At 40.8% G+C, this 25,468-nt stretch overlaps 1 protein-coding gene and 1 long non-coding RNA gene across 5 annotated transcripts in view; one reads left to right on the top strand and one right to left on the bottom strand.

Annotated features, from left to right (window-relative positions):
- The first annotated feature begins 2,989 nt into the window (after window positions 1-2,989).
- LOC135489763 (uncharacterized) lies at window positions 2,990-4,567 on the top strand. Its single transcript, XR_010447217.1, has 3 exons — window positions 2,990-3,189; window positions 3,914-4,161; window positions 4,525-4,567. It is a non-coding gene; the product is annotated as an uncharacterized LOC135489763 (long non-coding RNA).
- Window positions 4,568-14,019: 9,452 nt separating this feature from the next.
- Window positions 14,020-25,468, bottom strand: part of LOC135489185 (E3 ubiquitin-protein ligase RNF38-like) — a 56,344-nt gene continuing 44,895 nt past the window's right edge. For all 4 annotated transcript variants that reach the window (XM_064774407.1, XM_064774406.1, XM_064774409.1 and 1 more), the window contains 3 exons: window positions 25,219-25,300; window positions 24,669-24,896; window positions 14,020-24,288 (listed from right to left, as the gene is read on the bottom strand). In XM_064774407.1, the coding sequence (XP_064630477.1) occupies window positions 24,226-24,288; window positions 24,669-24,896; window positions 25,219-25,300 (373 nt within the window). In that variant the 3' untranslated portion in view covers window positions 14,020-24,225. The remainder of the gene's footprint in view (window positions 24,289-24,668; window positions 24,897-25,218; window positions 25,301-25,468) is intronic.

A 25,468-nucleotide genomic window follows, 5' to 3' on the forward strand; every position in this document is an offset into this window, starting at 1 on the left:
TTTTGATTTTCAGGTTGAAATCTGCCGTTTACAACGGTTTTTCGCGAGCTTATCCCGTGACACGTTTCGTTTTTCTCGTGGCCGTCTTGTGGCTGAAATGGCATCTCGCCTCCTGGAAATCGTAGATCGAATTGGATAAGTAAACTGTTCAGGAATTAACACACAGAATAACCATTGGTAAGCAGTTAACATTTGTATTTCTATTCTGTTTTTCGTCGATTTTGAGGCGAGAATGTAGGTGTGGCATTTGAAATTCGCAGCTGAAAACTCTTAAAAAACGTGAATGTCTGTGCATCATATGTGCATCATGTGTGCATCATGTGTGCATCATTCAGTGCATTCACTATTCAGTTCAGTGCATTGTGATGCTCTGTAGCTTATCCCTCCATCCACATTAAAATAGGCCTACTGCCCATCCATGTGGAAATAGACTTGGAAGCCTATATTTCTTATTATTTAGAGGAAGACAATTCTTTCGAGGTCGCACTTTTAAAAGCTATTTAGAAGAATTACTCTTTTGACAAGGGTGATGTCAATTGTTGTTGTAAAACTTACGCTTCCTCAAGTTCCTGTGAAAAAAATGGCTGATATTTAATATTTTCGCGAACCATCTATATTCAAGCAGCAGCATAGGCAAAGGTTTTACAGCCTAGTGTATTTATTGGAATCCAGATGTCAGGAAAAAATATGTGGCCCATATGTTTCTGGGGGACCCCATGCTCAGACCCCCCTTGCCAGATTTTTACTTTCACAAGATTTAGGGCTAAGTCCCCAATGTCCACCTACCCAAGATCAAGATGAAGATGTTGAGTATTGTGCTATTCTTAAAAATGTCTGACACTCTAGTCTTCAGCAATGAGCTTGGTCGAAGGAAAAGTTGAAAAGGTCTTGGATGTATTAAACAAGACTGCCCATTGTAAATATTCTTCCGTGATGCCCATTGTTGCCTGAAAGCACAGTTGCGGAGGAAGCTTTGCTTAGAGGAAGGTGGTTCCCAGCCTGGAGAGCAACAAAGCCAAGAAGGGATCACTCAACTGAAAAAAACAGTATTTCCAGATGAGTACCTGACTGACAATTTACAATAAATACCAAATTTGGCCCACCTGATATTTCATACAGTGATTCATAATCAAACTGGGATTGGACAAGGCCCTTTTTGTGCTTCCATAGTTAAAAATTTCCCAGATGTGCTGATCAGTGGAAGCCTAGGGTCTCCTCATCAAAATATCAGGATGAGTTAGGTGCCTTGCTCAAGGACAATGAGATGAGGTGGCGCAGATCATGTGAGAGTTGAACCCACAATATCCTTGTCATTGTGATCATAAACAACCAGAAACTCTGGTATGTGGACTGGAGGGATGACTGCTTCTTAATTTTGTCTTAATTCACAGAGTTCGATATGTGTCCTTTGAAACATAAAACTTGGCCTTGGACCTCAATCTTGAAATTCTTTACTTCAAAGCTGTTGGTGTTAAATGACTCTTCTGATTTTATAAAGCTTAATCTCTGGCAGAAGAACTTGATGTGAAAAGCCAATGTTTCTACTCACTGTTAGTTTTCGGGCCTCAAAATTCAGGATTTTGCCTCCAAAGCATTTCTTGAAAAAAGTGCTGTGGAGGTAGAGGCCTCTCAACAGCAATTTGTCCCAGCCCAAGACAAATTTGCCTCAGCTTATTTTAGGCATAGCAACCCTGCCAGAGTGATTGCGGAGCTCCTGGCAATGCACACCTGGATCCGGAGCCTAAGAACTGGGGCTGTATAATTAGAATAAGGCAGCCAGGCCCATAACTTTGGGGTTACCATTTGCCGCGAGTGCCGTTGAGAATTTACCATTCAGAATCAAAGTTAAGTGAGAACCATTATCTTTTTCAGCCCCTCCACCTGATGACCCACATTAACAGGGAAGGAGATGAAGGCATTCAGATTTGATATGGCATCGTCATTCTACTGACAAGCCTGTGGCCCGTTAACAAAATTTACCAAGGACCACAGTTCTTTGCTGCGACATTGGCTGGGTTTTGCTGACCACAATACCATTTGAACTGGAAATGTTGTTGCGAGAAGAATCCGTCTTGGGATACAAGGTTGGTGTGGAATCTGCATGATATTTGATGATGTAATAAACAACTTTAGAAAAAGTTAATTGTGTTACCCATAAAGAATGGGCCAGCCAGACTTGCTATATGAGATGCTCCTTACTTGCTATATTCCTTTCTTACATGCCAAGTGCGTGGCGAGGAGGCAATCTGTACCCACTTAATTTATCAAGCTCGTGGCTAACCACTGGCCGTATCAGAAAAGGATACCAACAAGGCTCAAACCCTCTCCCATGGCAAGACAATGAGGATGATGTTGAAACAGAGGAGATTGGAAGGCAGTCAATCAAAGGATGTACGCTTAGCGAGATATCAAAGACTCTTGCATGCGGTAATGGCCTGCATTAATTATGATAAATCTTGATGTTTCTTTTCAGCCTAATAGCAAGATCAGAGGGCATGGTTCCCACGAAGGCTGTCCAAGGGATATTCAGCAACCTACTTGATCAGGTAGATGGAGCACTTTGGTTTGGCGTGGCTCAAGTATGCAGGCAAACTGTCCATCAAAGGAGGTGGAGGCCTGTGTGCCATGAAATTACCTGTCTCTTTGTTTAGTGACATTCATTCTGCTGTAATTCTGCAGTTTAAAAAGTGCTTGCTTGTGATCTTAGGTGAAGTGAAAACTGCTCATATAGTGATAATTGGACTTGTGATAGTGAAAGATTATCAACAGGGACAGAAATAAGGGTTGTGCCGCCTGGGAACATATCTACGAGGTAACCACCACAGCTGGGCAGTTACCTAGCAATTGCTAGGATGAGATATCAGTAGCCAGTCGATGATGGGATGGATGCTTCCAGATGTCAAAGTGTCCGAATTTTTATGTAAAATTGTCAACTAATTTATGATTATTTAAATGGTTCGTGTTGTTTTTCAGCATGGTTTCAAGATCATTGGGCTTGGGTGTAACGGGGGCCTGGAGAAACCATCACGTTGCATGGATGCTCGGAGACACTTGTCACCCCTGGAATGCCTGCTGTGAACAAGAGCTGGGGCTGAACCAAGCTAAGATTATTGACAATCCCTATCATGTTGCCAACGTCACCAATGGCAGGACTGAAGATGGATCCATTGGAAACTAAAGGCTTTTCCTGTAAGTTTTTAAATGTATTAAGAGTTTTCAGTTTGAATAAATATGAACTTTGTCCCTGAGGTTGTCCAAGAGAGACTGCACCACACAGTAAAAGGACAGGTGGTTTAGTGACAGGTACAGGTACCCTCTGCTGTAAGCATGCATTTTGAAATTTTCCATTTGCCTGTGATGTGTGCTAGTTAGGGCTTCAAATCATTGCACTTGAGACAGTGACAGCAGGTTGGGAAGACGACACATCAACATATGTACCAGAGCTTCTGTGGATTATTTGCTTGAACTCCAGAGGCCCATCGTTTGAACCTTTAAGTTGGCATGAGACCTGTGGCAGGTCACTGTCTATCTTGTTTAACTCCACCCAGCTTTGTGAATAGAAACGCTGAGGTTGCTTTTTTGGAAAGACTGGCGTTGAAAGTTATGACACCAGACCATAAGACCATAATTTTGGATGCAGTCAAGAAGTCCTTGTGGTAAAATGTAGGTTGTGCCAAGTTACACAATGTTTGTAGAAGATTAAAAGGAATTTGGCTATGGCCAAGACTCCCTTGCGGTATTAAATTGGAATTTGAATTGTCCCAAATTTACAAGGTGGCTGAGTTTTGATTTTATCTTCAGAAATAAAAAAACCAAGGGAGGAGAGGATGACCTTTCAAAATTTCAGAGAAACGGAAATCGAGGATTGGTCATTCAAAACTCTAAATTAAATGAATACTATTGGTCTTTCCAGCAGCCAACACCTCATGAACTTGACTGGAAAATAGCACAGGTGATCAAGACTGATACCGCACAATCGTCCTCCTGGTTAACAAGCTAAGACCAATCCAGATGGGGAGGGTTGGCCCTCCAACACCACTACCAATGCTCTCAGCTGGGATCAGTGGACTGCAGCAATATCTTACTGAAGACAAAGATGAGGGAATCTACAATGTTGATGCAAGATTGCCCTGTGATGTCCAGGCGTCTTTGACTACAACGGTTTGTTGATTGTTTATAGCAGAACTTGTGTTTTGCGGTATAGGTCTAAATATGGCTGATCTGGCTGAGGCCTAGGCAAGCTCAGGATACCCTTCTGTGACTGCAACTATCATCCTAATGATGACATTGTTGCACGGAAGGATAGTCTGTGGTACATGATTCTAATTTCCTGCCATGAAAAATTCAAGGACAAAGTCACAACCAGTCTCCCGTGATAATGCCACAAAAGTAATTTGAGTATTCGATATGACTGATATCTTTCGGTACAACATCTTGTAAACATCATGATTGACGGACACCTTTCAATTGAATGGGTAACCCTCATTTTCTTTCACTTTTAATCAGTTGTAATCATTATTTCAGCTTTGGTTCAGCTTTGGTCCTCGGATGGTAAAGTTTGGACACATCCTGAGCATGAAGAATATTCTGAAAGACAGCACAAACAATATTTGGACATTCAATTTTTCAGCTGAGAAGGACCTTTTTTCAAGTTAGGACTAAAGCCCCTGGGCCTGCTTTAGGCCTATAACTGTAGTTTGTGCTCTGTAGTATGTGATTTGAAAAGATTGGAGTAAGGATTGTACAATGGAACAAGTGTCATTTTGTTTGCCACAGTAACTTAAGGCAGTGTTAGTGACCCATTTGTTTTCAGTTTACAAAGCCATCATGATCAACTGCATTGATCCCTCAAAAGATTGTTGGAGTGACTCAATTAAATGTAACAAAAATATCCAACGTCACCTGGTATTCTAGTTACTGTAGGTTAGCTACTGAAGTGACCTTTTTGTTTTCACTTTTAAAAACTATGCGATTTGCCGCACTGAAGGTCCCTCCAGAGATTGTTGGACTGGGTCCATTAAATGTGACAAAAATATCCAACACCTATTTACAAATGGAGTGAGGGGGTCAGCCTTTTGGTGTAACTCCATATAACTGTCTGGTGATTTCCCTCTGGGCTTGTGACCTTCTGATCGGTCTGAAATAATCATTGTCTCCCATCCCTCAATTTGAGGCCTGTGTCCCGATGGTGGCGTTGAATGGCAAAATCAAAGGGGCATGACGGCGGTTAAACCTATTGCGAATGGGCAGCATCACAACCAGTTCTGAGATCTGGGGGTGGTGTAGGATATCTGGTTACCACGCACACATCTCTTGAATCTGCGGTGGGTTGGTACCCCACGCTACGTAAGGGGAGGTTCTGGGTAAGACTTGGTCCACGTGAATAGGTTGTACCTGAAAGATGAGAAGATGCGAATGGACGCCTTAGAATATGTCCTTCGACCAGCTAGTGCTAACCCGGTCACTGTCTCCAGGTCACCACACCTTGGTCAATGAGCGGGCGAAGAACCCAATGGCTCCGTCAGGAGTACATCGTCAACTTCAGCCCGTAGCCTTGCACCTATTTACAAATGGAGTGAGGGGGTCAGCCTTTTGGTGTAACTCCATATAACTGTCTGGTGATTTCCCTCTGGGCTTGTGACCTTCTGATCGGTCTGAAATAATCATTGTCTCCCATCCCTCAATTTGAGGCCTGTGTCCCGATGGTGGCGTTGAATGGCAAAATCAAAGGGGCATGACGGCGGTTAAACCTATTGCGAATGGGCAGCATCACAACCAGTTCTGAGATCTGGGGGTGGTGTAGGATATCTGGTTACCACGCACACATCTCTTGAATCTGCGGTGGGTTGGTACCCCACGCTACGTAAGGGGAGGTTCTGGGTAAGACTTGGTCCACGTGAATAGGTTGTACCTGAAAGATGAGAAGATGCGAATGGACGCCTTAGAATATGTCCTTCGACCAGCTAGTGCTAACCCGGTCACTGTCTCCAGGTCACCACACCTTGGTCAATGAGCGGGCGAAGAACCCAATGGCTCCGTCAGGAGTACATCGTCAACTTCAGCCCGTAGTCAAACCGGTCCACGTACAAATATCTTGGTTGAGAGTGGGGGACGTACTTGCTTCTCATCGGGGTAATACAGTACCACTGTATACAATGACCCCATTTTAGTTGGATTTTACTGAGGAGTGGACGATAATGAGAATTTCAGGCCAGTCCGATTGTCACCAGTTCAGAGGGCGATTACCTGGTAGTTATGTGGCATTCCGTCAAACGGTGAACTCTTTCACATCCTTTGTAAATTAGTGTTGCTTGTTACATGTCACATTCAATGGCTCATTTGAGGATAGTTTCTGTGATTCTACTTTACCATGAGGAGGCCCATTTAAACCTAAACTGTGTAGTTTGTGCTCTGTAGTATGTGATCTAAAAAGTTGTAAATCTGGTTATTGGAGTAAAGATTGTAGAATGGAATATCCGCGGGATGCCCTAATCTGAGAGCCAAGAGCCAAGACGCTGTTAAAGAGCCAATTAAGTGCTGCCAGGAAAGCCCCGAGCCAAAGAAAAAGTTTAGGCTAATGAAACTTTGGGAATCCTAAGCCTACAGGTACCCTACTTGATAAAAAATTAATTTATTATGTAATCATTTATGACATTGTAAGAAATCACCACCTTGATAGCTATATGGTTCACAGTTTACCATGCCAGGATTTTTTATTGTACTCTTGTTATGCCGTCAATACAATAGGGCAAGCACAGTGTACATGAGTCTGCACTTCATACACCGTGTACAATCACACCTGTTTGTCATTCCTGCCGTATCATGTAGCCTTGCGCAAATAGTTCAATCAAAATGGTTTTAAAAAGGCATGATATTGCTCAAATTTGTAAATTCTTGATTGAAATCTGCCAATTCAAGTAATGAGATAGCGGTACTCTGCCTATCTGTACTATAAAAAAACCGACGGTTATCGCGGCTCTTGGCTCTAGGATTAGGGTGTCCCAATATCCACACCTGGTATTCTTTAGTTACTGTGTAGTGACCTTTTTGTTTTCACTTTTAAAACCTATTCGATTTGCCGCACTGAAGGTCCCTCCAGAGATTGTTGGACTGGGTCCATTAAATGTGACAAAAATATCCAACACCTATTTAGAAATGAAGTGAGGGGGTCAGCCTTTTGGTGTAACTCCATATAACTGTCTGGTGATTTCGCTCTGGGCTTGTGACCTTCTGATCGGTCTGAAATAATCATTGTCGCCCATCCCTCAATTTGAGGCCTGTGTCCCGATGGTGGCGTTGAATGGCAAAATCAAAGGGGCATGACGGCGGTTAAACCTATTGCGAATGGGCAGCATCACAACCAGTTCTGAGATCTGGGGGTGGTGTAGGATATCTGGTTACCACGCACACATCTCTTGAATCTGCGGTGGGTTGGTACCCCACGCTACGTAAGGGGAGGTTCTGGGTAAGACTTGGTCCACGTGAATAGGTTGTACCTGAAAGATGAGAAGTTGCGAATGGACGCCTTAGAATATGTCCTTCGACCAGCTAGTGCTAACCCGGTCACTGTCTCCAGGTCACCATACCTTGGTCAATGAGCGGGCGAAGAACCCAATGGCTCCGTCAGGAGTACATCGTCAACTTCAGCCCGTAGTCAAACCGGTCCACGTACAAATATCTTGGCTGAGAGTGGGGGACGTACTTGCTTCTCATCGGGGTAATACAGTACCACTGTATACAATGACCCCATTTTAGTTGGATTTTACTGAGGAGTGGACGATAATGAGAATTTCAGGCCAGTCCGATTGTCACCAGTTCAGAGGGCGATTACCTGATAGTTATGTGGCATTCCGTCAAACGGTGAACTCTTTCACATCCTTTGTAAATTAGTGTTGCTTGTTACATGTCACATTCAATGGCTCATTTGAGGATAGTTTCTGTGATTCTACTTTACCATGAGCAGGCCCATTAAAACCTAAACTGTGTAGTTTGTGCTCTGTAGTATGTGATCTAAAAAGTTGTAAATCTGGTTATTGTAGTAAAGATTGTAGAATGGAATATCCGCGGGATGCCCTAATCTGAGAGCCAAGAGCCAAGACGCTGTTAAAGAGCCAATTAAGTGCTGCCAGGAAAGCCCCGAGCCAAAGAAAAAGTTTAGGCTAATGAAACTTTGGGAATCCTAAGCCTACAGGTACCCTACTTGATAAAAAATTAATTTATTATGTAATCATTTATGACCTTGTAAGAAATCACCACCTTGATAGCTATATGGTTCACAGCCTACCATGCCAGGATTTTTTATTGTACTCTTCTTATGCCGTCAATACAATAGGGCAAGTACAGTGTACATGAGTCTGCACTTCATACACTGTGTACAATCGCATTTGTTTGTCATTCCTTCCGTATCATGTAGCCTTGCGCAAATAGTTCAATCAAAATTGTTTTAAAAAGGCATGATATTGCTCAAATTTGTAAATTCTTGATTGAAATCTGCAAATTCAAGTAATGAGATAGCGGTACTCTGCCTCTCTGTGCTATAAAAAAACCGACGGTTATTGCGGCTCTTGGCTCTAGGATTAGGGTGTCCCAATATCCACACCTGGTATTCTTTAGTTACTAGTCGTAGTTCCACCTATCATAAAACCCCGTGTTTTTTCAAGACCCGTGTCTTCGCCGTGTGTCAAAAAACCTGGGGCGCACTTACACCTATCAGTGGTGTTAGATAATGGTTAATAGCCCCGGCGACAGGTGCGCTGTAGGTAAGGAGATCTCCTGTGTTTCTTTCTCGTTGGAGGGGAATTTCGCATGCGAAATACCGAGGCAACTACACCGCGCCATCTGTCGCCGGGTCTTAGAACTTACAATTGCTGGGGCTATTCAGATTCCACCTATCAAAAAACCCGTGTTGAACACGGGTCTAAATTAGCCCCCGATTAGCCCCATCGAGCTCGATGGGGCTAATAGACACGGGGATTTGACACACGGGTCTATTTAGACACGGCAATTCATAGGTGTAAGCGCAAAAGACACGGGGATTTGATAGGTGGAAGTATGACTACTGTGTAGTGACCTTTTTGTTTTCACTTTTAAAAACTATGCGATTTGCCGCACTGAAGGTCCCTCCAGAGATTGTTGGACTCAGGGTCCATTAAATGTGACAAAAATATCCAACACCTATTTACAAATGGAGTGAGGGGGTCAGCCTTTTGGTGTAACTCCATATAACTGTCTGGTGATTTCGCTCTGGGCTTGTGACCTTCTGATCGGTCTGAAATAATCATTGTCGCCCATCCCTCAATTTGAGGCCTGTGTCCCGATGGTGGCGTTGAATGGCAAAATCAAAGGGGCATGACGGCGGTTAAACCTATTGCGAATGGGCAGCATCACAACCAGTTCTGAGATCTGGGGGTGGTGTAGGATATCTGGTTACCACGCACACATCTCTTGAATCTGCGGTGGGTTGGTACCCCACGCTACGTAAGGGGAGGTTCTGGGTAAGACTTGGTCCACGTGAATAGGTTGTACCTGAAAGATGAGAAGATGCGAATGGACGCCTTAGAATATGTCCTTCGACCAGCTAGTGCTAACCCGGTCACTGTCTCCAGGTCACCACACCTTGGTCAATGAGCGGGCGAAGAACCCAATGGCTCCGTCAGGAGTACATCGTCAACTTCAGCCCGTAGTCAAACCGGTCCACGTACAAATATCTTGGTTGAGAGTGGGGGACGTACTTGCTTCTCATCGGGGTAATACAGTACCACTGTATACAATGACCCCATTTTAGTTGGATTTTACTGAGGAGTGGACGATAATGAGAATTTCAGGCCAGTCCGATTGTCACCAGTTCAGAGGGCGATTACCTGGTAGTTATGTGGCATTCCGTCAAACGGTGAACTCTTTCACGTCCTTTGTAAATTAGTGTTGCTTGTTACATGTCACATTCAATGGCTCATTTGAGGATAGTTTCTGTGATTCTACTTTACCATGAGGAGGCCCATTTAAACCTAAACTGTGTAGTTTGTGCTCTGTAGTATGTGATCTAAAAAGTTGTAAATCTGGTTATTGGAGTAAAGATTGTAGAATGGAATATCCGCGGGATGCCCTAATCTGAGAGCCAAGAGCCAAGACGCTGTTAAAGAGCCAATTAAGTGCTGCCAGGAAAGCCCCGAGCCAAAGAAAAAGTTTAGGCTAATGAAACTTTGGGAATCCTAAGCCTACAGGTACCCTACTTGATAAAAAATAAATATATTATGTAACCATTTATGACGTTGTAAGACATCGCCAGTCTGATTGTCACCAGTACCTGATAGTTATGTGGCGTTCCTGTCAAACTTTTAACTCTTTCACGTCCATTGTAAAGTAGTGTTGCTTGTTACATGTTACATTCAATGGCTCATTTGAGGATAGTTTCTGTGATTCTAATCCACCATGAGCACCATGTGCTGCATTTCTACAAGTTCTAGCATTGTCGGGGGCATAGCTAGCGGAAGAGGGCAAATGCCCGCCCCCCTCCAGGCGTCACCAAAAAGTTTGTTTTAAAAGCTAGCCATGCCGCTGATTGAAAAAGATATGCATTGTAAATTTAGTTATTATCGGAATTAAAAACTGCAATAAGTACCATCTTGTTTGCTTAATTGTACAGCATGACTCTATAGGATTGACGCTGCAGAAGTAATATGATGAAAATGGGCAGAAGTAATAAGATAAAAATGTTGTTACTGCATTTTAGGTGTAGAATACCTGCAAAATATGCTCCGCACCTGTAAATGGTTTGTGCAAGAGTGTCTTTAAACTAGTTGGTAATAGTTGCTGTATAAATGGTCTTGCCATCACTATAGGATTGGAGCTGCAGAAGTTATAAATAAGATAAAAATGGACAGAAATTGTCGTTACTGCATATAAGGTGTAGTATACCTGCAAAATATCCTCCGCGCCTGTACATGGTTTGTGCAAGAGTGCCTTTAAACTAGTTAGTAATAGTTGCTGCCAGTTCTCTGGAAAAACTAATTCATAGCATTTCCGGAAATCTACCTTGAGAGCCCCTCCTGCCTTGCATACCTGTATTGTTTGTGCAAGATGAAGCCCAGAATTGTCCTTTCAACAGTGGCATGGCTTGGACAAGGCCTCGTCTGTAGAACACCTGTTGCATGTTATCAATGTGATCCATACAAGTAGTGATCACAACCTCCAAGGTCATTGCAAGTTGAAGGCTGTTTTTGCCCCCTGGCTACACCATAGGGGTAGTGGTGGTGGTGGTGGGGGGATACCATGAAAAAAAATCGTTCCATTTGTCGTGGAACACAACAAACTGAGACGGCTCAAATTGTCCCAGATCTGCCCAGTCTAGATTTCGGGGAATGGGGACAACTTACTAGCTGTGCATTGTATGTCCACCAACCCAAATCCAGCGCCTGTTGATAAAAATCTTTTGAGGAACCAGCTCCAAGTAGACTCTGGACGCAATGAACTGGCTTGGCCTTGGTACCTGATACATCAAGGAAGGACAATCGGGATGACGAATGGACTGCACATGAGTCTGGTCCTCAGATGTGACACTAATGTGTAAAGAGGTCTTGCCATCATTGCTTAATGCTTGGTGGTCTTGTCTGATAGGCTGGATCATTTTCATCAAGGGATTGCATGAAATCAGAACACCAGACCTGAAGAGACAGTAGAGCTGCAACAACCATACCATAATATGCTGCCACAACCAGACCTGATAATACAACATATGCTCTCACAACCAGACCTGATAGACAGGAAATGCTGGCACAACCAGACCTGCATGAGATTGCAGATGCTGCCACAACCAGCCTGATGAGATTGCAGATACTGTCACAACCAGACCTGGCGAGATAACAGATGTGCTGTTACACCCAGAGCCAAGGCCAGCACGAGCAGATCCACACCTGATAACCCGCCCCATCACAAAGTAGACCAATGAACGACCTTGATAGCAAAGATTACTTTGGAGCAATCCTCAACCGTTCATGTTTAATTGAAACATACTGAACCTATAATGTGACCCGGTTTCTCAAAGAATCTTAAGTGTTTGTCTTAAGTCATAATATTTTGACTAAGCCAAGTCAAAAACTTAAGTACGAATCTCAAAGCATCTTGTGTCCTTCATTCCGACTTAAGTACGGTAGCTACCGTGCTTAAGTTTTTGGGGTACTTAAGTCGGCTAGGCGAGTTAAGATTCTTTGTGAATCAACTTAAGACAAAACTTAAGAAATTCTCATACTTAAGTCACCAAAACAGGTATTTTTAAAGCGGTCTTCATCCGCAAACTGTGCGTGATATAACGCTGAAAATGTGGGATATTGATGATAGACACAAAATCTGATAGATGTTAAAGTGAAATTGTTATATCCATGCTGGTTTGGTAGTAATTCTTCAAAATATCACGAAAACGACATTCCCTCTCAATCAACCAGACTTCGATGTTTTCACCGGCCCAAGTCTTGGTTCAGTACTCAGACTGACACCGTCTTCCATGTCATCAAGAACATTTTCCAAAAAGTTGACATTTTGAGATACAGCTAAAGGACCCCACCCTGTGTCTTTGGCACCAAAAAAATATATTCATTCAACAAAATCATACAAAAGGCCTAAAAACATGCTCAATTTCAGAGGAAAGCGGCTTAGGCGACAGTAATGCTATCTAGCGGTAGAAAGGAGAACTGCAAGTTTTGGACGAAGATTTCAGTTCTATTGTCTGCCGCGAGACAGCGCCGCTGTCGCCTAAGCCAATTTCATTCTGTGGGTCCTGTAATTATTAATTGATTGGTTTTCATGCCTTTGGAAACTAAGGTAATTTGACTTTGCTTTAGCAGTAAAAACATGTTCAGCACAGCCACAAGCCATCTTCCCACACAAACGACAGTAGATATGATTCCTATATAGGATCAACGACGGTGGACGAGAGTTTCTCCAGTGGCGGGCTCAGCGGCTTGTTTGGTGTACCCCACTATTAACCTTGTCAGTTGCTATGGGAGGCCTTCCTTGTACTCTCTGATTAAATATAGGTGCAGTCACTGATCTTCAAACCCTTTAGATTTAACAACATAAGTATTTTCAATCAACTTACACCTACATTCAATTTGAACAAGAAGCTGTATAGAAGATATAGGGTGAATTTTCGGAGGCCCAGTTTCTTTTGCAAATGTAGGATTAGGAAGAAATTTAAGGAAACAATTACTTTACATTGGGTAGGTTATATCAGTCCAAATCACAATTGACATCCATCCTGCTTTGCGTAATGTATGCAGGAGTTACACGCTAATGACACGCTCATCTCTCTCTATGTTTTGCGTCTATGGGCTGGGTAGCGTGTCAATGAGGAACCACTGACGATCAATGTCGCACCACTGACGCGATTTACAGGAAATGCCTGATTTTGTCCACGGACCGACGGATGGATGGATGGATGGATGGATGGATGGATGGATGGATGGAAGGACGGACACCATTCGAATAGCTATTGGACTAGCTCTCCTAACTTTTTCAGCTGAGCTAAAAATAGTAGAAAGAAACTTACCCCAACTTGGTAATGGTTTGCTTTCTGTAGGTTTTGTAAATTTTAGCCTTGGTCGGGTGACCATATCTGGCTGGGACATGGCACTTTTATATGGAACTCTGTCCTTTCTGGGATGGTAACTGCTTTTACTTCAGTTTTCTACAGAAAGGCCTTGTGTAAATGTACATAGAATCTTAGATAAAAGCATTTGCTAGTCTTTATTCATATCGCCCATTGATATGGTGTTTCTCTGAGTATAGGACCTATTGAACTTCTAGACAGTGTTATCTCATCCCACATCTCATTGTTAGGCAAATCTGCCTATTTACTGGATTTATGGACGCTGGTATATTACATGACAGAACCTTCTTTAAGAGCCATTATCTGGCAAATGGACTACAGGCAACGCACAGATGGGCACACATATGATACACACTGTACAAGATGGGGTCAACGACAATGCAATTTTGGACGGCAAAAGCAAAAGACACGAAGAAACATTTCAAAATTTCACTCATTTATTGTGGTAACATGAATCTGCACAACCATTTAGTACCCATGGAGCTTGGATAACTAAAATAACTGACAATCCACATCGAATACATTTGCTACACATCTCATATATAAGCACCTTCTTATAAAGAAACTTTTCTGTACAAGTTGAATTATACCACAAGCTCTTAACATAGGACAAGGGTCACCTGGGTGAACAAGCCACCTATTGAGCAAGTACGCACACTCAATGATTCGTATAAATATTCGTAAGCTTATTGTACACTTTGGTGTACTTGGAAGTTGTAGAGGAGATCCCTTGAACCAAGACTTGTGTACATTTATTGATGACAATATACACTCAATTCAGTTCTGGTTTGTGGAACAGACAGTCTGGATCCGTGCGTAAATTCTCAAGAGATGGCAAAAAGACAATACTAAATTGCTATTAAACTCCACTACAAAATGTCGATTCTTTAAAGCACACACATGTTCAACTGTCGATTATAACACTCCCTTTAAGAAATTGGTAAAATTTGCAAAATGTGAAGACCATCAGAAGCAAATTCGATAAAAAGAAACTTACAAACACTCGCGTGCAAAGTTACATTCAAACATTTTCGGTAATGTTTACGTTAACAACATGAAGCTTTGTGCATGAGAAGAACCGCTCCCAAGCAAATTATCACAAGCATTTTCAAACTTCTATTAAGACCTAACATTTAAAGCATAGTTCAGGAGACATAACGGGTGCATCGAAACTGGGGACTTGCATTATAATGTTAACATTTATCTATTAAAGGGGTTTGTTGGAAATGGGTGCATTTAAAAAGAGTTTCTGGGCTACTCTGGAGCTAGAATACAACACCAACTAAAAGGAGCTAAACATCGAAAGCATAGATTTAAAGGGAAACTAAGGGGCATTATAAAAACTAAAGATCAGGAAAATACAAACTAGGATACTACATAACTAAAACTAAAGACATTTAAAGCATTGTTTTTAGACTTTCTAAGGACAGTTAAGATCAATCGGGTACAACTAAGCAAAGGATGGGGGAAAGGCAAATAAGGAATTCTACAACTATCGGGGTATAAACATTGAAAGCATTTGTTTTGTATTTCTCTGGAGGGTTATGGGAAGTAGGAATACTTCAAACTACGTTCAGGACAGGGTCTAAACACTGAAGGTTGTGGTTTTAGTAAATCTAGGGGAATGTTAGGGGAATCGGGAATTGGGTGCATCCAAATATAGGTGAAGGTACTGTGTTTGGGGAAATAACGTCGTGACTACAAAGAGCTAACATTTAAAGCAGGGTTTGAGAGACAGAGAAGAGATATCAGAAAATGCGGTGGTGGGCAAAAAAGTACACAACAAAGAACTTGACTTAACCTACAAGGATCTAAACATTTAAAGCATGGGTTGAATTGAGCAAAAACTAAAGGGGCTAAGGGTGCATTCATCATAGGAGTCAAGAATGGGATGTTAGTAAGGACAAGGATTTTTCAACAACTGGTTTTACTGGGGCTCTACTGGGATGTTAGTAAAGACAAGGACTTTTCCACGAAGGGTTTTACTAGGGTTGGGATGTTAGTAAGGATAACGACTTTTCCACAAAGGGTTTTACTAGGGCTGGGATGTTAGTAAGAACAACAGCTTTTCCACAAAGGTTTTTTTCTAAGACTGGGATGTTAGTTAGGACAACAACTTTTCCACAATGGGTTTTACTAGGGTTGGGATGTTTGTAAGGACAGGGATTTTTCCACAAAGGGTTTTACTCGGGCTGGGATGTTAGTAAGAACAACAGCTTTTCCACAAAGGGTTTTTTCTGAGGCTGGGATGTAAGTAAGGACAACGACTTTTCCACAAAGGGTTTTTTCTAGGGCTGGGATGTTAGTAAGGACAACGACTTTTCCACAAAGGGTTTTTTCTAGGGCTGGGATGTTAGTAAGGACAACGAATTTTCCACAAAGGGTTTTACTAGGGCTGGGATGTTAGTAAGGACAACGAATTTTCCACAAAGGGTTTTACTAGGGTTGGGATGTTAGTAAGGACAACGAATTTTCCACAAAAGGTTTTACTGGGGCTGGGATGTTTGTTACAAATGACGGGCACATGCACATTAATCCTTCGGGTTAAAACATGTAGGGGAACCAATAAAACAAAATTATTGGGCTTAATACCACATTAGACAGGGGGTTTCTGGGGTTAAGGGTGTGGACAGGACCAGACAGTATTTCAGCACACATGCAGTGATGACATCTCACGGGGGGGGGGGGGGCACGAAGCTTAAGGGTGAGACCAGGAAGGCCTTTGTTAGTAGGCTGACGAAAATACAACATTTAACATGCGGTTAGATGCAAACTGAAACCACACTAGGGGAGGGAGTAAGGTGACGCTATCAGGAACATTCCTAAGCTTACAAAACTATGGGTGCTTTCTACGATTCGGTGCATTTGATCTATCAGCATGCTGGATAGATGGCGCTCAACAACGATTGGCGCAGTTTTACAAAATCTACTAAGAAATCTAACATTAAGTGGAAGAAATAGGACAGGAATGCGAAAAAAAATTGTGTGCATATTTTTTGTGATTATATAGATATTGAAGTGAATTTTTGTGCCTATTTTAATGAAACAACATTTAGATTATTGAAAGCAAGTATTCGTGCATAGATACCCGGAACACCAAAAAAAATTTTTATCATGCATATCAATTAAGGAAGTAGTATTTCTCCACATTTAAGCAAAATATAGAAAAGACCAGAAACATTTTTATCGAAAAAGCGATTCACTACGGTGGTGTAGATATCATTTTGAGGAACTTCGTTTCATTTTCACATGTTAAATGGTTGATTGGGTCATGTTGATGAAGAATACGATAATGTCATTGTGCAATTACGTAAATGATTTCATCAAGAAAAACAATAAATTAAGTGCGTTTCGACAGTCAAACATGATGCGCTTTACAGAAATCGACCACCCCTTCTGCAAGAATTCGTCAAATGCAAAATTGTCCATAACTCTAATCAAAATACTGTGTTACTTCAGCAGAGGTAGATAAAGACAAATCATGTTGTGGGATCGATAGAGCTAAGGAGATCACCAGGTTGACGTACTCGGACCAAGATGGGTTAAAATCTGCCAGATAACAGCCATGAATTTTGACCAAAAGTTTCTGTTTTCCAAGTGAAAACTTAGAGATTTGAAATATGAGTCATTTTACTTCAGACTTTGAAATTGCTGCAAATAGTTGTTAAACAGACTTATCAATTTTATTCAACGAAGCTCTGTCGATCCGAAAACACATCTCCGTTTTCACATAGCTTTCACCAAAGCACAAAGGAATTCAAATTTACAGTTTTCTCAGCTGGCCAAGAGGAAACTACATGTACTTGAAATGACCCCATTCGATACACTTTTGCAGAGAAGTGTTTCATGCTTAAATTTTAAAATACTAGCAACACAACCTGTAGTGAATGCACTGAAAATGGCACACACTGTTCTCAACTTGGAGTCAGCTAAGGTTTCAAATGACAGGTGACTCCCAGATAAAATATTGACCAATATAATTCATATAGTTCCTTTTTTGTACCGGTCTTTTTCTGACCTGACCAGCTGAGAAAGCCTCTAAATATCTCAATAAGAATTTCGATAAATAAATATCTGATTTAACTCCGTGGTCATCCTAAATGTGTACATATGAAGTAGGAGCATAGTTAAGTAGTTGAAAATTGAATGTAACGTTACAAGTGACTCAGAAAGTACCATATTGAAATATCACACTAAAGAATAAAGCCTACGAGCATTAATTACTTCCATAAAAATTCATCTTGGCCCCTCAAAGCTGGTAAATTTGAAACTGAAATAATCATATACATGTACAGTATCCAGCTGTAAATTGAATGTGAAGTCGATCATTCAACAACAAAGTCCCTCAGATATCATTTTTGTTGAAGAAACCTGAAGGGACAGACTGTTGAATTTATAGATATCTAATATTATCGTTCACTGTTATTCTCAACTGTGTCTGGGCTGCATCATCTTTCAGGCTTTTGTTCATCTGAACCCAAACCTTTCTGTAACTGACGCATTCTAAGATATATCGTTGACATTTTTTATTACTATGTATAAAAGCGTTTGTTACTTCAACTTTCTCCGATGACCAACTTTGAGGGTACGTTTGACATCCAATGTGAAATAAAGAGACATACTGTCAGAACTATTGGAAATTGAAGAAACTACCAGTTAAAATGAACTACAATCAAAATTAGTACACCATGTTTTACTCGGAACCAAACGCAACTAAGGGGAATTTCAGTAACCTTTTAATCAGCAAGCGTGAAATACAGGAACATCTGTCTAAAGTTATTTGTCAAGTATAGACACAAATATTTCATTTGTCAACAAACACTGCCGCATTCAGTCGCAATTGTGGAACTTTCACGGCACTGATTTGAACCTTAGTTCAAACAGAGATACAATTCGAGGAACACTGCTGAATGCCCATTTCCTTGCATTACCAAATGGTAAAGAGCATAAAATTCCTGTTGATTTCATTAAATATTTCATGCTCTTTACCAATTTCTGCCGTTTTTCAAATTTTTGACTCGTTTTGTTTTTTCACATCTCAAGGTCTATCCGTAACTCCCCTACAAACTATCAACCCCAGCCCACAATTAACTATTATAGCAAGTTTTAACCCTTACCAGAATAAACACACTAAACACAGAAATATGCTAAGGCATTTAACGCCAAGTTCCCAACACCATGGTGCATCCTGGGTGATGTAGTTAACTTATCCTTTTTGGTAAGATCTCACATTGACATACATTTATCCATTTCTGAACTTTATATTCTCTATTCAGTGAAATGGAAGATATCAAATATGTGTGAATGTTTAAGGCTAATGCTTAGTAGAGCTATATCTATAGAATTCATAAATTTCTTTTAAGATCATTGTTAACACAAGATAACATAGTTTTATTATGTGAAGATAACACATCTTTCTACTTTGAAATGTTAACAAAGCCCAATATAGTAATGCAGACTTCATCCTCCTTTGTACGATTAACACATTTGTTTGGTGACTTCGATCAAATGTGATCCTTTTCACACATGGCTTAAGATTATGTCATTCATCAACCAATTTCAGAATAATTTTCATTTCAGCCAAATTTCTTGACAAGAAATTTCAACTTGAACAGGAGAAACATCATCAGACACATTCTGTTTCACACATTTACACACAATCATCAGAATCGTCATCCGATGACAGAAATATGATTGGAAGAGGGAAATTTTTGATTGAAATTTTTCCATTTTCACCTCAGAGTAATACATCTACTTGCTGCAGCTGAGCATGTTTCTCATAGTTTTACAGCACAGATGTGGACAAAAAGTCGACCTGTCAGCTTTGAGTATTTTCTTGGAGACTGCAACTTTAATTCTCCCCTCAAACTTGCCGATTCCCAACCCAATGATGCATATCATGAATATATAAACTATGCCATATTAATTTGTGCATGTTTTGAACTCCAGCGGCAGAAAAGCCCCAAATTGTGAGCAAGACAAAATTCAAAGTATTTTCTAATTTGCATAAAATCTGCACTGAGTCAAAAACTAAATCAAGATTTTGTATCTTCCATCCCTTGCATCACAAAGGACCAACCCAATGACTTCTCACAAATTCGACCCACTTCGATATTTGAATGGTGCAGGGGTCAAAATCATGAGAATTTTACAAATGCTAAATGGTTAGTTTTCAAGCAGCCTACGATTAAATGTTAGACTTACAATGTCCAAAACCACAGCAGGAGGAATTGCAATGTTAAAGAGGTAGAAGGTCAACTATAAGAATACCTAGGCAGTGAGCTTTAGTTATAATGGGCATCTAAACCAGCTATGATTGATAGACATTTGAGAAAACCTGATGAATTGGACTTTCCTGGCCATTTAGAATAAAATTTCAGATTAACATTTTTGAACGTAATAGCAGTTTTCTCACAAAGTTGGCCAGGAAGTTTTAAGGAGATTTTTGTTTTGTTGGTGTTTCTGACGCCAAGTAATGTGTGCTAAATATTGCAAGATGGGACACCTCGAGTTCTTCACAAAAGCATCGGCAGAATAACACTTGATCTTCTTAACCATCTTCACCAATTTCATTTTTGAAACTTTTGCTATTTTTTTCTGGTGAAAGGGCCGGTCGTGACCAAGGCACCTACTGCGAAGCATTCCCATTACCATGGCAACTTACCACTTCAACTTGTCCCCAGGTGTATTTTACAATGAGGACCAGGTTGAGCGACAATGAGTAAGTTTCCAAGCATTTATAGTATTTGAAGTCGATTGCGTACAAATTCTAATCCATCACACTATCTACTCTCAACAGGCGGGAAAACTCTCAAATTTTTGTTAAATGTACATAGTTGACACTCATATATTGGATTTAACACGAATGATTAACTTTACCTAGCCATTTCAAACTGTTACCTGACATGGACACACTTTCTCCCCTTTTGGGCACAGGGCATTGGCGACCTCATTGTAAATGCATGCACAATTTCAAAATAAAGTACTCGAGATGTCTCTACTAAGAAAATATATCACATGGAAGAGTCGGTCAGGTTTGAAATTTAGTGGTTACTCTATGGGATTTTGTCACGCAACGTTTTGGCGAATTCGTAATTTGCAGTGCCCTATGCCCTTTTAAAGGGTCAAACAAGAACAAGCGAACAGAATGCATTATTCAAGACTTGCAAGACTTAAAGGTCTCTATCGGCGCCACAAACGACCTGCATGCAGGTGTCAACAAGCTGTTTCCTTACAATGTACTCTTTACAATAAACATCTGTTTCAAAATTTATGTAAACATTAAGTGCTGTCACACATCGCTTAAAAGTTGCTCCCAACCACATTTGTCAAAATCACCTGAACATTCTCGCACAGTTTTAGCATAAATGTTCAGGTGGTCTCAGCAATTTCAATTTGAGTGCATTCGGTGAATATAACTTTTAGCCTGCATCTACTAGAATGGTCAATTGGATTAATACAAAGAAGCAAATGCTGATGTACTTCCAAAATAACCCTCAAGACTCCACAAAAATATGAAGTGGTTAACAAATCATTTATAAACCAATGAGTGAATTTTGGCCAACTCCAATTTTTAACTTTTCAAACAACATTATTCTTACAATAGTCATGCATGCCAGTTAGATATCGGAACATTAAGGGCACTACAGTTGTGATATTAGAAACACCCTATTGTGACCCTCAAATGGCTATTACCTCGCAGTGGAACGCGCATAACTTTAGCACACTTGGCGAGGCCCACAACAGGGATTTTTACAGAGTGCTAGGTGATGGAAAGTAGGTACAATGTAATTTAACCACTCACATGCAAAGATCGAAATCTCCAGAAAAAATATTAGCATTTCCTAAACTACGTAAAAGTTCTCTTATAGAATCATGCAAAAAGTACCAAGATTTAGTTGCTTGTAGAACAATAAGGATTAAAGATCAGTTAGCTAACACCACTTTGCTGTACAGTAAACATGATATGCTCAGGATGGTTACACCACACACTTTAGCCTGTGAACACGTCAGAAATACCTCTGGGACCAGAAACATCAAGCTTCTAAACGGTATATGCTTTAAAACACCCCAGACGCCAATATATCCTAAATACACGACTGATTTTCAACTCTCTAATTAGACATTCACCAACGAGTGCTTATACTTTTTATTCACCACTTGCAAATAGATGTGCGCTCCAAAAAAGCTTGTTACAATCCCCTAATAAAGAATATTCAAATACAACTTGTTAATACAGAATAAACTATTTCGACACATTTTAGCCAATAGAGGGGCACCCGTACATAACGCCCTTCTCATAGACTAATGTGTAACAGATGAGCCTCAGCAAGCTTTAAACTGTGTCGACAAGATTATGCACTTTTTACGGCAGATATGCCCAAAGCACAACGAGATGACATTGCACCTGAGAGTAACCAACGTCTCGACAACCAAACGGAAATCCCCTCACAACTTTGCATGCCTGTTAGTTCACTCACGCTACCTAGCCAATTACCACTTGGAACACAGACTGGACACCCTCAGCTTCAGGGGAGTTATTGCACTAAGGGTAGTGAGCGGATGACAATGGCTGTGACCACAAACACTCAAGCTGGACCAGCGGACGACTATTTAAACGTATGAAATGACGAAGTGTTTTTGTTTGTATCTCAAAATAAATTGACTGTTCAAAGCTTGGCCAGAAGAAACACCATTGGAAAATAGAAGTTGGGCCAACGTTTCCTTGTTGAACACTTCAGCAAATAATTAAAATCTAGAAGGTAACACTGTCATATTTGGTCTTTGCCATCATAAGGGCTACGCTATGGCCAGTGAGGGGAGGGGGCAGGGGTTGCTAAAATAAATGGAATGCTACAGAAGAGTCCCTGAAATAACCAACATCAAACAAAAGCAGCAGATTTCTATAATGGTGCGTTATCAAAACATGATGATGGGACAAGAGAGGCAGCTTGGAGGAGAAGAGGAGAGTGTATCCAGAATTGAAGAATTAAATGAATAACTTGAAGTTGAGGGCGTTCCTGTTACAATAGGCAAATTCAGGATTTAGTTTGTTACATTTTATAAGCAAGTTGAGAGAAATGTTTAGGAATGCTACTTAAAGATGAACTGATCTTTCAAGCAAGAGTCTTTTTTCTTTACGTCTGCCAAACTTACTAATTATAACCACACTCTCTAAAACCCACGACACCATTGAAAACGCATGACACATGCCAATAAAGGAACCACTGAAGAAAGTCCACGCATAAATATGTCATACTTAATTAGTAATAGGCCTAATTAACAGTTGTCAATTAGTAGGAACATGCATAAGACAATAAGGAACTGCTTGTACGCCAAGATAATAGCGGTACGAGGTAACTCCCAGAATGCATTTGGAGTAATGGCAAGCGGTTGTACGAACAGCAGTATCCTACAGGCAGTGACGGGCTTTCCAGACGTGATTGAAGGGCGACGGCATGTTTAAAATTCTCAAGGTTTTCTAAGGGGCATGTGAACACAAGTTTCGAAGTTTCCCAACATTATTCCTGCACCCAAGATTTAGAATTTATTACATGGACTTAATCTTAATTATTTCTGGGCCACAGATATTTATCAAAGCGCAAACAATTTAAGATCTAGCACATTGTTCTCTATAAGAAAAGTCATAAATTATAACTGCAAATACTCTACATTGTCTTTCATTAAGTGATTTTTGTATTCGTATCATAAATATATTCTGGATATTCTGGTCTTGCATCAAGTTTTCATACCCAAGTTCTACAAGCTTTCAGCAGTGGTTTTGGCTTCAAATCTTCTCTATTGGGTGTTTTTAAAGTTGGTGCCAACACTGGTGTCGGCTTTACATGAGATGCACAGAACACCAGTGTTAAAACCAACTTTATATTCACCCATTGTCAGGGTACACTTTCTGGAAAGCCATACAGAGGGTTAAATACACCAACCGTTACATAACATGCATAGTGCTAGCCTTGATCTATTAAAGTTATAAAAGCCACGGCAAGTGCCACGATTTAAGATTCTGCGGGTAAAGGGACATGAATGCACAACACCATTTTGATACCAATCCTGCAAAACACACAACCTGAACCTGAGACAAGCAGAAGAGGAGTTATTAGTTTTAAAAACCACCTCAACAAATCTGAAGCAATATCAGAAATTTTTGAAAGAAAATGTCGATTATCTGAACCATATTGGAAAGATACACTTCGGAGAACTCCCGTTGAGTAACATAGTCTGTTCTGTTCCTGGAGCCGACGTCTTCCTGACCCGTCCATTCTTTCTGACAAGCTTTTCACTTTCATGCACAATGTCCTGATAAGCTGCCATTATTGGTGAAAATATCCGCTAACCAAATAGTGTCTGCATCAACGGGTGAAAATAGTTCCTGAATTCCCCAAAAGGTGGACGTCACTGTCGAACACAAACGCGCAAAAATATCCAATTCATTGTCTTTTGGAATCCTTCTTTTAGCAGTGTTGTGTCGATTTCTGTTTCATTCCTTATTCTCTCGGCCAAGGTTCAACTTTCTGAACATCAGGTCCGTTGGAATTTATCGTCTTTACCACCAAGTTTTGTGTTTGGTCTCAAACATACACGACTGTCGATGGTGATATTTTCTCCGCTCATTCTGATTGGCTGATACCTTCTGATGCATCCGCTCGGCAGATTGGACATGTGCGATTTGTCTGCAAAAAGATGCGTCATTTTCGTTATTTGGAATAAAACGTGGATTTTTCGCGGGATTTATCATTAAAAGACAACTGTATATACAACTACAGAATATCATTTACATCCTTTCATACTATACTACAGGGTGGCCCAGAATTATTTACCTCAGACAATGAATACACAATAGAATTCTGTTGTGCGAGGGAAAATAATTCTGGGCCACCCTGTAGTTTGCACTGTTGAAGAGAAAGTGCTGCCATCTACTGAATTTGAGACTAACCAACCTTGCATCCATATGGTTGGCTTAGATATTCGCCTAACTAAAGACTGCTACGGCCCAGAGGACAGGAGAAGTATATCTCTTGCCTCCCAAGCAGTAATAATACCCAAAACATACCTTAAGCCACTTGTCGACACATTTGGCATGAAACTCATGACTACACGGAAGAACCCTTAGCAACTGTCGCACTTCAAAGTCACACATACACACAACACACGACGTCTGGTCAGCATCGCTGCGCTGCATCTCGGGATTGAAACGGTACGATGGAAGTTTGTCAATGTCTGATTTGGTGAGGCCACGCGGTTTCGCTTCTCCAAGCCGCTCAGCAAGATTTAGTAAGGCCTGAAATATTAGGGGGAGAGATTAGGAGATTCAATAGTTGATTTCTCTCTTGGTAGCCAGAAACAATTATGCCAACATGAGGATAGACAAATGATACAATGAACTGGAGTGCAGCTTAGAGTTTTAGGACTCAGCTTTTGAAGGTTTCCATCTGATCAAATTCCTGTTCTGAAAATCACAGCTCTCAGAAACGATATTTTGCTGACCCTCGGGAGAAAGACAGTATTTGAAGTAAGATGAACATGAACTTGTATCGACAAATGCAACCAGGGCATTTTTTACAGATCTTCATAAAGGCAAAAAAGGTTTCTTTATTATTTACCTCGTAATTTTCCACTTCTCTTGCATCCTCATGCAGGTCCATACCTATCGTCCCTGGAACTGGTGGATTGCCTAGCATAGCACTGAAAACAAGAAACAATTCATTAAAGTTGCTTCTTGACTCTGTAAAATTCTGATAACAGCACAATTTCCTGATCAAATCTTCTTCAAATTTCTTCTCTTTTGGCTCTTGCAAGTTTGTTGCCAAAAAGGGTAATTCGGGCAGACTGAGTATGCCTGGATCAGGGAGC

This window comes from Lineus longissimus, chromosome 6 (genome assembly GCF_910592395.1).
Source record: "Lineus longissimus chromosome 6, tnLinLong1.2, whole genome shotgun sequence".
Taxonomy (NCBI): Eukaryota; Metazoa; Nemertea; class Pilidiophora; order Heteronemertea; family Lineidae; genus Lineus; species Lineus longissimus.